Here is a 12,958-nt window from a genome sequence, read left to right on the forward strand (position 1 = left end):
GACTCACTGAACTGTCCTAATTAAATATGTAGAAGTAATCTGTAACTCCTTTATCTTTATCCTTCACTTAATATAGGCACAAACCAGTATTGATGTTCTCAACTTGATGTACGGAATTTACACAATCCCAATCAAATTCTAGCAAGTTTCCAGACATATATTAACAAGCTTCTTCTAAAGTTTGTATGGAAATACAAAAGACCAAGAATAGCAAATATCGAAGAAAAAGAATGAAGTTGCACAACTGACACAATAAGCCGAATTCTGTAATTTTTAAAGGTTAAACTTGTTATCATAAAATAAATTCATATTATGTCATTGTAAAAAATTAAAAGAAAAATAAGAAAGGAAGGAGGAGGGATGGTAGGAATGAGGAAGGGTGGAGTGGGAAATATGCTCTTAAAAAGGTATATATGAAAACATACAATGTGTTCTGGGTATATAAATAAAAAACAGAATTACTAGAAAGTTATACTAATCAAGAAAGTCTAGTATTGCCAAAAGAACATGTAAATAGATCACTTGGACAGAACAGAGAGCCCTGGGTACCTCTTACTTAAAATCTCTCAGGACATCCTATCAGCTCAATATCAAACCAACTGGGCTTTTCAAGAATTTGCATGAACAAACTAATTAGTTTTCCACCTGCAGATTATCATGTGATAGTTTTGTTGGGCTGTTTTATTTGCTTGCGCCACCCTTGTTTAATCACCTGCCTCTACCAAATAGCTCATCATTTAAAATTTTCCGACGCACTGATTTATGCTCTCTTCTCTATGCTTATTCAATTGCTTCTGAATTCTGATTTTTCTCATCTGCTTGCCACACTAGCAGGTGGGCTACTGCCAAACACCCTGTTTTTTGTCATTTTCCCCAGTTATGGATTCATTTTTACATTACAATGACCTTGAACAGAGTTTGGTTTGTACAGTCATACAATACATTGAATTTCAAAATATAAATCCGTTACAGGAATGCCAGGTGAGACAAATGACATGTAATGGGAAGACGTATCAGTTCTCTTTAGGTGAAACATGGTAAAAACAAATTTTCATGTACTAGAGGGAAATTCAAAAAAGATAAAAGCTTATCTGGACAAGCCCAGATATGCTAATGATTTTTGGAAAAGAGTGAAATAATTAAAAGATATGCTTAAAATAAGATTAATCAGGCATCTGAGTAAAAGAGAGAATGGAAGAGAGATCTGTGACATGAAGCTAGTCCCAGACGTCAGCAGTAATGCAAAAGCGTGGTAATAAGAGTGTGGAAGGGAAGTGACCATGGAAATAAAATCAAAAGGGGAAAGATGGACAAAAATTCAATGGTTTCCCATGCAGGGTCCAAGAGACTGTAGTACTGTCCAGTTCTGCCTGGGGATGTCAGCAGTCAGCAGTGAAGTGACAGACAGCTTGTAGAAGAGCTTAGAGAGAGAGCCATTTCTGTCAGAAAGTCAATTTAAATAAACGATCATCATACAAAACTTCATGTAAATCTAGGCAGATTTGGCTATCTTTACAATTCTTGAGGAGAACCGGAGTTCTAGACTATCTAATGCTCTTCTTATTCTTATTTCGGTGTGCAAACAAACACATCACAAGCATCCTGTTGTCATTTAAAAGAGGCAGGCAAATTAAACAGAACCATGTTGTCAAATCATTTGCCATGATTCAAGTATCTTCCCAGTAATTACACCTAGTGCATGATTTATTCCAGGTCTATTAGTAGATTAAAATATTTTTCTCTTTTATTGATGCTCTCTTGCTAATTATACCCAAACATGATTTACTTCATGCTTATGAATAGATTATAACTATTAGTTGGACATTTTTCTCTAATACTAATGACACGGCTCTGCATGAAAGCCTTCATTTATTAAATATATTTGCACTTTAAACTCAGCAATTCGTGAGCTAATTTACTTCTCTCCCTCCAGTGTTTTCAAGCAATACATTCTCCTTTTTAGCCCGCATTTTACATAGGTTAACCTTTCCAGCTCCTGCCCTTTCACAAACCACATTTCAGAGGGCACATTTCTGGATCTTCAGCCATTTCTCCCTTTCTCTCCTCATTTATTCCTTCCTTAACTCTTGCAATTTGTCTTCTGCGAGCCCTTCTGCAGAAATGTTTCTGTAAAAGGTCACCATTGATCTAGATCTCGCCGCATCCAGTAGATTCCCTCTTCCTTCCTTTCGTGGCAATAGACAGACCATCAAAGGTGCCTCCTGCACTGAGACTGCACTCACACAAGCGTCTTTCCAGAGATGACCCCTGAAGTTACTCAAAGTGAAGTCACCGCAGAACAGGTCAAACTTTCCAAAAGTGAGGCCCTTTTGAGCCAAGGTCTGTACACTATTCTGCAACAGTAGGAGTCTTTAAGATTCTATTTTATTGACATTCTTTGCTTCCTTCTCATGTGTGAAGATGGCCTGCTGTCGAAGCTGCTGACTGCATCACCATGCCCCTGCCCTGAGACTCCCCCAGAGGATCAGCAGCGAAGCTGGTTTTCGCTCTGCATCTGTCCTGTCTGGGGTACAGGTCACCCATCCTGGCTCTCTAAAGGCTCAAAGAGGAGAAATTTAAAACTTATTTGATGACATCATAACTAATATCCACACATGAAAGCGGTAAAATGGTAGACTCTTTTTAAACTGCTTTTTTAAGGGGGGAGGGGGAACGAGAGAAAGAGAAAGAGGAGAGAGAAGAAGAGAGGAAAGAGAGGAGAGAGAAAGGGAGGGAGGGAGAGAAGGAGGGAGAGAGAAAGAGAAAGAGAAAGAGAGAGAGAGAGAGAGAAAGAGAGAGAAAGAGAAAGAAAGAGAGAGAGAGAATGAACGACCATCTGCTGGTTCACTCCCCCAGATGCCTGCAAGAGTCAGGTCTGCAGCAGCCCAGAACTCTACCCACTTCTCCCACCATGCGGCTGGAAGGGTCCAGCAGTTGGCCATCACCTGCTGCCTCCCAGGATACATTACTAGGAAGCTGGATTGGAAGTGTGGCTGCTGAGACTCAAAGAAGCACTCCAACGTGGGAAGAGGAATCCCAACTTATGGTTTAACCTGATTTGTTACAATATCTGCCTCTTGCCCTCACTTAGTCTTGAATTTTTATGCATATATTCTCTATTCTTTATGTAGTAAAACAGTATCCTGTTATCAATGATTCCTATGGTTCAGATTTTTCTGACTGCCTTCTCTTCCCCCTGCTGGATCAGACTCCTCTTTGAATTTCTGGCTGAGGCAGTGGATACACTTTGAGGTATATTCTTCTCTAGTTCCTTGGGTGTGATCCACACGGGAGCTTTTTGATACTTGTCTTGTCACCACAGTCAATACACCTTCTGGGAAGGACTTATCTGTCACTCCTCTCAATTTCAAACTCACAAGCAACAGGAAATGTACAGATTACCTCCTGTGCCACTTGGTAGTAATGGGAGGGCTTTGGAAGTTATCTTAAGCCCTCTACTCTTGTGTCTTTGTGGACCACATCTGAGACAGAGGATGCAATTCTGCTGTTCCCTCACATTTCCTTGGGCATTCTAGCGCGTTCAATCCACCCAGAATGGCAAGATAAGAAACCAAGTGCAAATGCTTATACTCTCTCTCTCTTCTTCCCCAAACTATTTCCCCCCTCCCCTGCTGCTATACTCTTCAAAAGGTCAAGCATCTTGCTGGACAGCAAGAAAAATGCTGGTTTTACCTACTTACATGTATCCTCTAAAAATCCTTTTAAAGTTAGAGTCTTAAAAATGTAAATTTATTCCCACCAAGCTTTGAATCATTCCTAAGATACCAGGAATGCTTCCCTAGAGCTGCTAAGATGAGAGAGCCAGTAGCTGAAACAAGAAGGCTGGAAAAAACTCATCCATTTGTATTTCAACTATCACTTCCCCAAAGCTGCTTCACACATGCAGAGTGTTACAATGAAATCCAGTGGCAGTGATTAATATAATATAAATTCATGTAAATGGACAACGGAGCTTTTGGTTCAACAATATATATTCAAATCAGCGCACATTAAAAGAATATCATCACATGATGTTGAAAAGTAATTACCAATATTAAAAAGACTGCAAACGAGTGCACTACTGCAATCAAAAACTTTGCAGCACTAGGTATAGAATAAAAGTGGCTTACCAATGAATTAACATTTAAGATTACCAGGTCAATTTCCAGTTGGAATGTTTTTCTTGAAAACTTTACCCATTTTCATCATTTTACTTTTCCTTTAAGAATTATGTCTTCAGATTGCGCTGTGCCGATCCAAAGCCAGGAGACAGGTGCTTATCCTGGTCTTCCATGGGGTGCAGGGCCCAAGCACTTGGGCCATCTTCCACTGCACTCCCGGGCCACAGCAGAGAGCTGCCCTGGAAGAGGAGCAACCGGGACAGAATCTGGCACCCCGACCGGGACTAGAACCGGGGGTGCCAGCACTGCAGCAGGAGGATTAGCCAAGTAAGCCGCGGCGCCGGCCAAGAATTACGTCTTTTACAACTATCTATCGCTCCATCTTTATATATTCCTTATGAGCTCCAGTACTGTATTCACAACCCCGATTTTACATCAAATCCCTACAGCTCCAAAACCAAATTAATCCTGGTACTTTCTCCAAAATTCTGATCATCAGATTTAATGACATCACCTGTTTTCTACTTGAAACCTGGTATTGTCTTCATTTTCTGGACTCTAGCTCTCCCTCCATATTCAACTGCTCTTAATTTAACCTAGTAAAATACAAAGCTTACCTATCTCTTTACTCACAGATGTCTCTACTTGCCATTTCAGTCCAATTCTTTTTGAAGCTTTGGATCTGCATTACTATAATAACCTCCTCCCTTGTCTTCTGAACTTCCAATTCCTCTTAGTAGAAGTAATGGGTTTGGTTTCTCAACCGTGGGATTTTTAAATGTCTTTTAATGGTATCACCAGCTCTCCACTCAGAAGTCTGATGGATCAATGAGGACCCAGTTTTCTCATCCATCTCCAACTCCTCTCTAACCTCCAAATGTATCCATGACCATTTCACTGGCTCTCCTGCATAGATATTTTATGCATTTTTTGCCTCAAATGCATTCTCTTTGGTTTGCTCATTCTAGTCCTACATACTGTTAGATCGATCTCTCTCTCTCTCTCTCTTCCTTCCCCTGCCTTTCAAATAAATAAATAAATCTTTTTTAAAAAAGGACAAGAGAGCAAAGAGAGCAAGTATCATTTCTCTGACTTGTACATGTTAAATTGAGTTTTATAAAGCTGAAGTACTATGAGCATCTAATTAAGGATCACAAACACTAAGGACCTATCACATAATACTAAAAGTCAGTACTAAGTCTGCAGTGTTAATATCGGTTCCCAATCTTTTAAGTATAAAGGATTCCTCTCTCCGTATGAAGTTTCATACAGCACCTCAGCATAATGGCTATGCTTTTAGCACCTGCCCACTGAGGAAATAAAAATACCTAACAGTAAATTATAGAGCATACACATTTGAAATTTACTTTAAATTCCTACCTTTAACAAGCTTTTCTTGAGAGGCTATGTAGCTGGGAATATGCTAAGGAATAGATGCAAAGTACATGACCACGACGAGGCTGAAACCCTTCTGCCCTGGTGGAATTTCTGTCCTCCTATGTATTTAAAACTTCCCAGACAAACCTAAAAACTCAGGATTAGTGAAAGCTTTCTTTAGGATAGAGATTCAGCTCCAGCCAAGGCATTTTGAGTCAAAATCCCAAATTCTATTTCTTGTTCAACAGATGGATTCTTATGCTGGTGAAAACAAGCTAAAAGGAAGCCAGCATTGTATTAAGAAAATGGTGCACCTTTGACTGGGCCTGGTTATTGGGCCAGGCTCTAGAAGTGCCTGGCAGATGGGGACAGCTGGAACTGGCAATGGAACTGGTAGCCCCCCCGGAAGCTCCTGGCCTGCTTGCTGCCCGTAAGGAACAGCAGGCAGGTTAAGCTAGTGACTGCAGTGCCAGCTGCTCCACTTCTCATCCAGCTCCCTGCTAATGTGCCTGGAAAAGCAGCAGAGTAGGGCCTAAGCAGTCGGGCCCCTGTACCCATGTGGGACAAGTGGATGGAGCTCCTGACTCCTGGCCTCAGCCTGGCCCAGCCCCAGATGCTGCAGTCATTTGAGGATTGAGCCAGCAAATGGAAGACATCTCTCTCTCCCTCCCTCTCTCTCTCCCTCCCTCCCTCTCTGCATTTCAAAGAAATAAAATAAACTTCACAAAACAAGAAAAAAAAGAAATGCTTTTAAATAAATTTGCAACATCATATACATATGTACATATACAAAGCCTAACCTAAAAAGGCAGCTTTCACATTGCTTTTATACAACTTACTTAAAATTAATTACTTCTGATTTTATGTACAAAATTACTAAATTTTTGTCTATTTTTTCCTGTTATGGGAAATCAAACTTTTATGCATCCTTTGAATGTAAGTTATACTTCCTTATAGCCCTTATGTTGATTATTTTTATGTGTTTATTGTCATGGTAGATAGTGCCCACATGAGAGAGACAGAAAGAAATCTTCCATTCTGCTGCTTCACTCTCCCCAAAAACAGCCAGAGCTAGGCCAGGATGAAGCCAGGAGCCCAGAACTCCACAAACTCAAGTACCTACTGCCTCCTAGGCTTCATTAACAGGACGGAACTGAGATTCTGACATGGGACGTGGGTGTCTAAAGAGCAGCCTAAGCTACTGTGCTACAATGTCCACCCATTTAGGGTTTTAAAAATGAGAAATAATTAAGATATTTGATCATTATATAGAAATGATTTTATATTTCAAAGGGGGGTAGCTATCTGCATTCACTATTAAAAGCATACTGTATTAAATAGAAAATACCTCTTGAGAGTTCCATAAAATAGTAATATTGACATGAAGGAATTTATTTGATAAACATACAACATATTCCTAATATGTCTGTTTGAATGCCAAACTTGCCAAATTGGTGATACACATGCCATACACATAGCACAAAGCCATACATGCCAGCTAGAGGTATCATAATGTACAACTATTATACATTTTGAGCTTTGCCATAGTGGCTGTGAGGGAATGAAATGCTTTTGAATTTGTGTGCACTAAAACTGCTATGTTAAAGAATTTCTTTCTGGAATTACATTGCTTGATTTCATTGCTCTATTTTTAAGAAAAATGATTAAAATAGAATGTATTCATTTCTTTCTGGGGCTGGTTTGATGTAAATCACATTTGAAGTTTCCTGATGGAACAGGGGAGACACACGCACAAACACACGTGCACATACCACTTTGAAACTACCTGGATAGCACGGTTTCTTGTTGTCATTTTCCCCAGCAGAGTCCATTAATAAAATCCACTTATGTGAAATAGTCTGAGCTTAGTTGAATGCACATTGTTAGCCCCTACTTGTATCCCAGCCTTCAGAATTTACCTGTTCCTTCATATGTCATTTGACCTGCTCCTGAAGACTGAAACTTCCCCCACGTCCAGGGAAGCAGAGATGCTTCATGCGACCATCCGGGGATTAACTTGAGGTCATTCTGGCAGTTAGTGCAGCCCAGACCTCACGGTCACTCAGATATTGCACCTGAGCTGCTTCTGCACTGCATCTGTGAGCCTGACTCTCATCTACAGACTTGTGTGGTACTTCCAAACCAAAGAGTTTGCCTTATCCTTGAAAGGATCCTTGAAGTCTTCAATCAAAACCCCAACCCAACCCTTCCTAGAGTCAAACTCTTTCAGCCTCTTAATCACAGACCTGACTTTGGAGAGCTTGATCTCCATGTTTACCCAGCAACTGCAACATTTGCATTATGATCATTGATACCCACGAACCCCACTGTCTGCCTGACTGGCCAGCTGGTGGCGGATGTCACACTGGAATACCATTCTTCCTTCTCTGTACTGGATCTTTCCCTAGGCCCTGGAGGTGAATCTATTTCCTATCAGTTACTGCTTCCCTGCAAGCGGATTTCAAATCACACCCCAAAGTATAGCAGCTATGTAAATTTCCATTTTAACATCTTTGAAAAAAATTAATTTTTACTTGTCTTTATAGTTTCTCCTCTATTAACATGTTTAGCATGGCAAGACTTTGATCATTCTTTCAAAGCAGGGTCCAAGTTACAATGCACAGTCGATTAGGTGCTCTGCAGGTCTTAGCTCTCTATATAATCTCTCTGTATAATCTCACCCTCTGGTACCTCAAGGATGAACTACTTTGTCAAAAATAGCCTCTTCATTTTTCTTAAATAGGGCACACCCAGGCCACCTTTAACTGGCACATGCGTAATATAAAAATATGGTCATATTAAACGCAATTATACTTTAAAGTAAAGACTCAAGTTTGCTTGTTAAAACACCATAGCTTAATTTTCAGCATTAAGTTTTCATCACAGAATCACACCCAGAGTCCACTGCTAGGTTCTCAACACACTTCTCAACAAACTACTCCATTTACAAAAGCTTCTAATGAAGATAGAGGCTATTAACAAATTCTTCAGTCATAATGTTGTTTGCATGTTCCTGTGTGAGCTGATAAAATTAAGTCATCTCATTTCAGTGTGTCAGGTACATTTATTGTTCTACTACAATAAAGAGTTGATTAATCTATTTAAATGAAATGCTTTTTTATTTTTCAGTGCTTATTATGACCAGGTGCAAAAATACACAGTTCAGTGGAGTTGAGGCAGGTGTCTAAGCTGCTGAACAAATAAATGCATATTAAATTAGCTATGCTGGCTGTTTACAGTAAGAGTCACTGGTTCATATCCTTCATCCCAATGTGCAAAGGCCAGACGAGTTTTTGAATAGCATGAGGGGTATATTGTGTAGGAAGGGCATAGAGTTTAATTAGATTATAATTTAAATTCCAAGCCATTTAATGCCTGTGTAAACCTAGTGATGATTTCTACCTACTCTTCATCTCAGTGTCTTTGTCCATAAAAGTTAACACAGCGGTTTTTGCCTTGCACGGAATCTGTACGGCTAACATGCTGAGTCAGAGCATCCTGAAGTGGAGACTGACGTGGTTTGAATGTTGGCTGGGTCTTCCTGTGCATGACCTTCGACTGCTTACTTCTCTGTCTTCCATCTGTAAAATCAAAAGAGTACCAGTTCCCACCTCATAGGAGTTTTGCAAAGTATTAAACTAGATAGTACTACATGCCCAAGCTAACGCACTCTCAGCATTAGCTATGGTTGTGACATTATGATGTGAATTCTAAAAGTGTCTTATTGCTGGCAGTCAAGTGACATGAAGTCAGCACCACCTTATCAAATAGACAACTGATTTTAGTTTACGGAAAAAATAAGGGTTGGCATTTGTAGTAAAACAATACGGATTTCCTGAAAGAAGATTCACCAGAAATCAGTTTTCAATACATTTAAACAAATGAGAATATTTTTAGAGCCACATAGCTATAACTTGCTATAATTTCTTTCAGGGGTTTGATAGGCATCCTATTTCTTTTGAAATACAGATTATTATTGTATTTCTCTTAATTTCTTGTTAGATTATTTGAGTTGATAACTGGTGATTTTATCATGATAACATTTAAACCACATTAAACTGTTGACTCATTTTTTTACCTAACAGTCTCAAGCCTGATTCTTTGACCCTAAATTAGTTTATATTTGTCTTCCTTTACACAGATTTGGTATTGGTTGGCACTGTTCCTCAAACCTTCTCCTTAAATCAGGTTTTGCTGCCCTTCAGTATTTTCTCTGCTTAATTTGCAGGCTTAAAAATTTGGTTTCAGTGCCTTTATCCCACTCATTTATGTATACTACAAACATTCACACCCTGAAATTTATCTGTGATCCATGCACAAGAAAATTTAGCCTTCAAGGGAAATGAGCCAGCAAGAAAGAGTCACTGCAGCTGTGTGTGTGCTGTGTCCGAAGCAGTCACCGAGTCCTCCAAGTGCTTCACGGGCAAGCGGGGGACTACAGGGAGGAGGGGAGGAGAGCTTCCTGGGATGCAGCTGCACGTACCCCATTAATTTCAGCTGGGGACTCAGCATGAACCTGCATGCAGGATTTAGCCTGGAGCAATCTGTGAAGCTTTCCGGAAGTCAGTCCTGCCACCGAAATGAGTTTCATGATAAGCAGAGATTAAGGATCAGCAAGGCTAGGGATGAAATCTAGGGCAGGAGCAACTGAGCATTACGGTATGGGAATGACCTAGGACAGTGTCTGCTGTTGACCAGAGTGTCAATTTTGTCACATAATTTCAACTTGACATCATTTCATGGAGCAGTAGTTCCCTAGAAAGGACCTGTCAGTCACTTACAATAAAAATAAACAAGCAGGAAAAGCAAATATAATGAAAATTACTTTCAAGAGAAATGTAATGGAAAGCCTATGTTGAAAATTATCAGTGAGACAGATAATCTCATTATTTTAAGGATATGGATAAGAATAAGGCCACCACTTCTGAAATTCTATACCACTTCTGAAATTTCTTCCAGGAACTGGAAGAAAAAACCAGCTATCCAAGGAACAATGTGCAAACATAATCTCTCTTGCAGTATGATGAACAGAACACTTCCGGGTCACAAGCAGCCACAAGAGAAAACCAAAGAAGGCTCCGAGATAGGCTGGGATAGAGGAGCACCCAGTCAGAGTCCTCAGCCACTCCTGCCTTGAGACCAGTTCTCCTACTCGGTCTCCCTCCACTCCTTGGACACCTGGACCTTTCACCGTTATTCTCTGCTTATCCAACTTGCTCTTGACTCATTCTTCCTTGGTGATGCTGTGAATTTCCCCCTCTCAGGTTCTGCTCCTGCCTGTTCGTCCTGACCTTCCATACTTCTCCAGTGCTTGGTTTTCACACTTTCTGATCTGTCAAGCCTTAGTGTAATCCATGTCTCATTTGCTGGTGCACTGATCTTCATCCTGGATTCTGCAGGACGGAATGTTAACAAATCATATAGAGAAGGTAGACTGAAGTATCTATTTCAAACAGTTTACAAACTTATCGGGAATCAAATGTAAACATTTTGCATGCCAAATTCAATCTGATGACATTCTTTTTGTTAGCATTTGCAGTAATTAAATAATTTTCGTTCTAAACCTGTAACAGGGCTTATCTTGTATTTCCATACATATATTTAGATGTTTGAAAGTCTATCATTAAGGCGGCTAATGATTTACATGAATCTTTACTTTATTAAAGACTTGTGCATGTCTAGATAATCACTGGCCTAAAGTCTGGCAAAGTACAAACGTATCTTTTCAATGCATCCTCCTAGGTTGAAATAACTATCTCTGGTATATTTACACAAAATAGAATACTTTCTTAGTCCATTTTTTCTGTAGCAGGCTGCCACATACTGGGTAGCTCGCAAACTACATAAATTTATTTCTCACAGTTCTGCAGGTTGGGAGATCCAAGATCAGGGTGCAGGTCTGATAAACATTGCTCTCTGCGTCCAAGATGGCATCAGGTTGCTGCTTCCCCAGACCAGAGGAATACGGTGCCCTCACATGGCTGAATGCACAAATAGGGTTGAACTCTGTCAAGCCCTTTCGAAGGATATCTAATCCCATTCACGACAGTGGAGCCCTCAGCAAGGCCACACCTCCCAATACTGCTACATTAAGTCTCAACGTAAATTTCTTAGGGGATAAAACATTCAAACCACTGTATCATGACTATAAGATAGTATGAGAGTTTGCATGATCATAAGTTTTTGGGGCAATATTTATATTTTAACTTTTGTATTCACAGGAGAAAAATGAAGGCCATGACAGATTTCCTAAGGATTCAACTTGGAAACAAATACTATTCACTGCTGCTACCCGTTAAACTTCCCACCAATTTCCATTGAATCGCATCCCGAGACAGGAAAGCAAACCATGCTTTTAGGTTTAATATTATGTGCAATGGTTTTTCATGTGAATATGAAGACTATCAGAACTTACACTGACAAAATAACAAAGGCTAAATAGCTGACCTTGTGCAACGTATATTCAGACCCCATGCAAGCATATCCTTTCCAGGAGACCAGCAAAACCACTCGGGGGCTCTTTCGAACCCTCTTTGTCCTGTGCACACACGTTTTTAGGTTAAGTCTTCTGTCTTATTGTACCAAAAAGAGAATTTTCTTGGCCAAAGACGGAATCAAGTGAACAGATGTCACTGATGAAGACAGCCTTAAAACAGGGTATGATGAATCTACACCGAGAGAGAGTTTTTAGGGTAGAAAGTGGAGTTCCCATCTGATGTTATAATGGTCAATGCTTCATGATACTTATACTTACCACAGAACCTTAAAGCACATGCAGGAAATGTTAATGTATACATGTTTTCAAAATATATTGAGAAGGCTGATAGAATCCTGGGATGAAATGCTGCCTGTGACAAAACACAACAAAATCCCACACATTACAAAACAACCTCACTGAGAAAAATGGAGGAAAAAGATGTTAACTGAGGAACCTTTGGAATTGGGGAAGTCAGAACGACAAGGGGCACCTATTGAGGAAATTTTTTCCCACAAATGTATGGGAAACGGTTTTGAAAACACAGTTCATGCATGCAGAACTGAAAAATTAATCAAATAGATGGAGGGTGGTTACTGCTGTTTTCTGAGAGGTGGCATGGGAGGATATAAGTGAGGGTAGAGAGATTGACCCATGTGGAAATGGGCTAGACCTGGTGATAGCCTGAACTGACTTTTAGTTTATTTTCATGCAGAGGGTTATGTACAGAAAGGTTTGTAGATATGCTGTATGAACCAGCATGCACATATATATGAGGATACCTCAAGGAGTTTGTGAAAAATTGAATTAAAAGTTAAGTTCATCGTGGTGCAAGAGCTGTGAAACCCATGCATAGTTCTTTCAAAGTATGCACTTTGTGTGAACTTTCTGAAGCACCCTCATATCCTCTTGCTCTTTCAACAAAAGGGGCCTGGAATCAATGATACTCAGGTAACAATGTGTCGCACATCTCACCCAGATCTTG

General features: G+C 40.0%; 2 protein-coding genes across 10 annotated transcripts in view; both read right to left on the reverse strand.

Annotated features, from left to right (window-relative positions):
* Positions 1-12,958, reverse strand: part of ZNF804B (zinc finger protein 804B) — a 530,395-nt gene that overhangs the window by 199,339 nt on the left and 318,098 nt on the right. The gene's annotated exons all lie outside the window — the stretch shown is intronic.
* Positions 8,583-12,958, reverse strand: part of LOC149121849 (uncharacterized) — a 282,117-nt gene continuing 277,741 nt past the window's right edge. For 4 of the 8 annotated variants that reach the window (XR_016222801.1, XR_016222802.1, XM_089315834.1 and 1 more), the window contains exons 2-3: positions 10,790-10,891; positions 8,583-9,079 (exon numbers count right to left, since the gene is read on the reverse strand). Coding sequence is in view for 6 of the 8 variants with exons in the window: in XM_089315834.1 (XP_089171960.1) it covers positions 8,913-9,079; positions 10,790-10,891 (269 nt within the window). In the remaining 2 variants the exon portion in view is untranslated. Of the gene's footprint in view, positions 9,080-9,981; positions 10,068-10,789; positions 10,892-12,252; positions 12,344-12,958 lie in introns of those variants that run through there. The other 4 variants (XM_089315833.1, XM_089315831.1, XM_089315835.1 and 1 more) reach the window with 3 other exon arrangements.

The sequence above is a fragment of the Oryctolagus cuniculus genome, chromosome 16 (assembly GCF_051225735.1).
Source record: "Oryctolagus cuniculus isolate XC-2025 breed Fujian yellow rabbit chromosome 16, ASM5122573v1, whole genome shotgun sequence".
Taxonomy (NCBI): Eukaryota; Metazoa; Chordata; class Mammalia; order Lagomorpha; family Leporidae; genus Oryctolagus; species Oryctolagus cuniculus.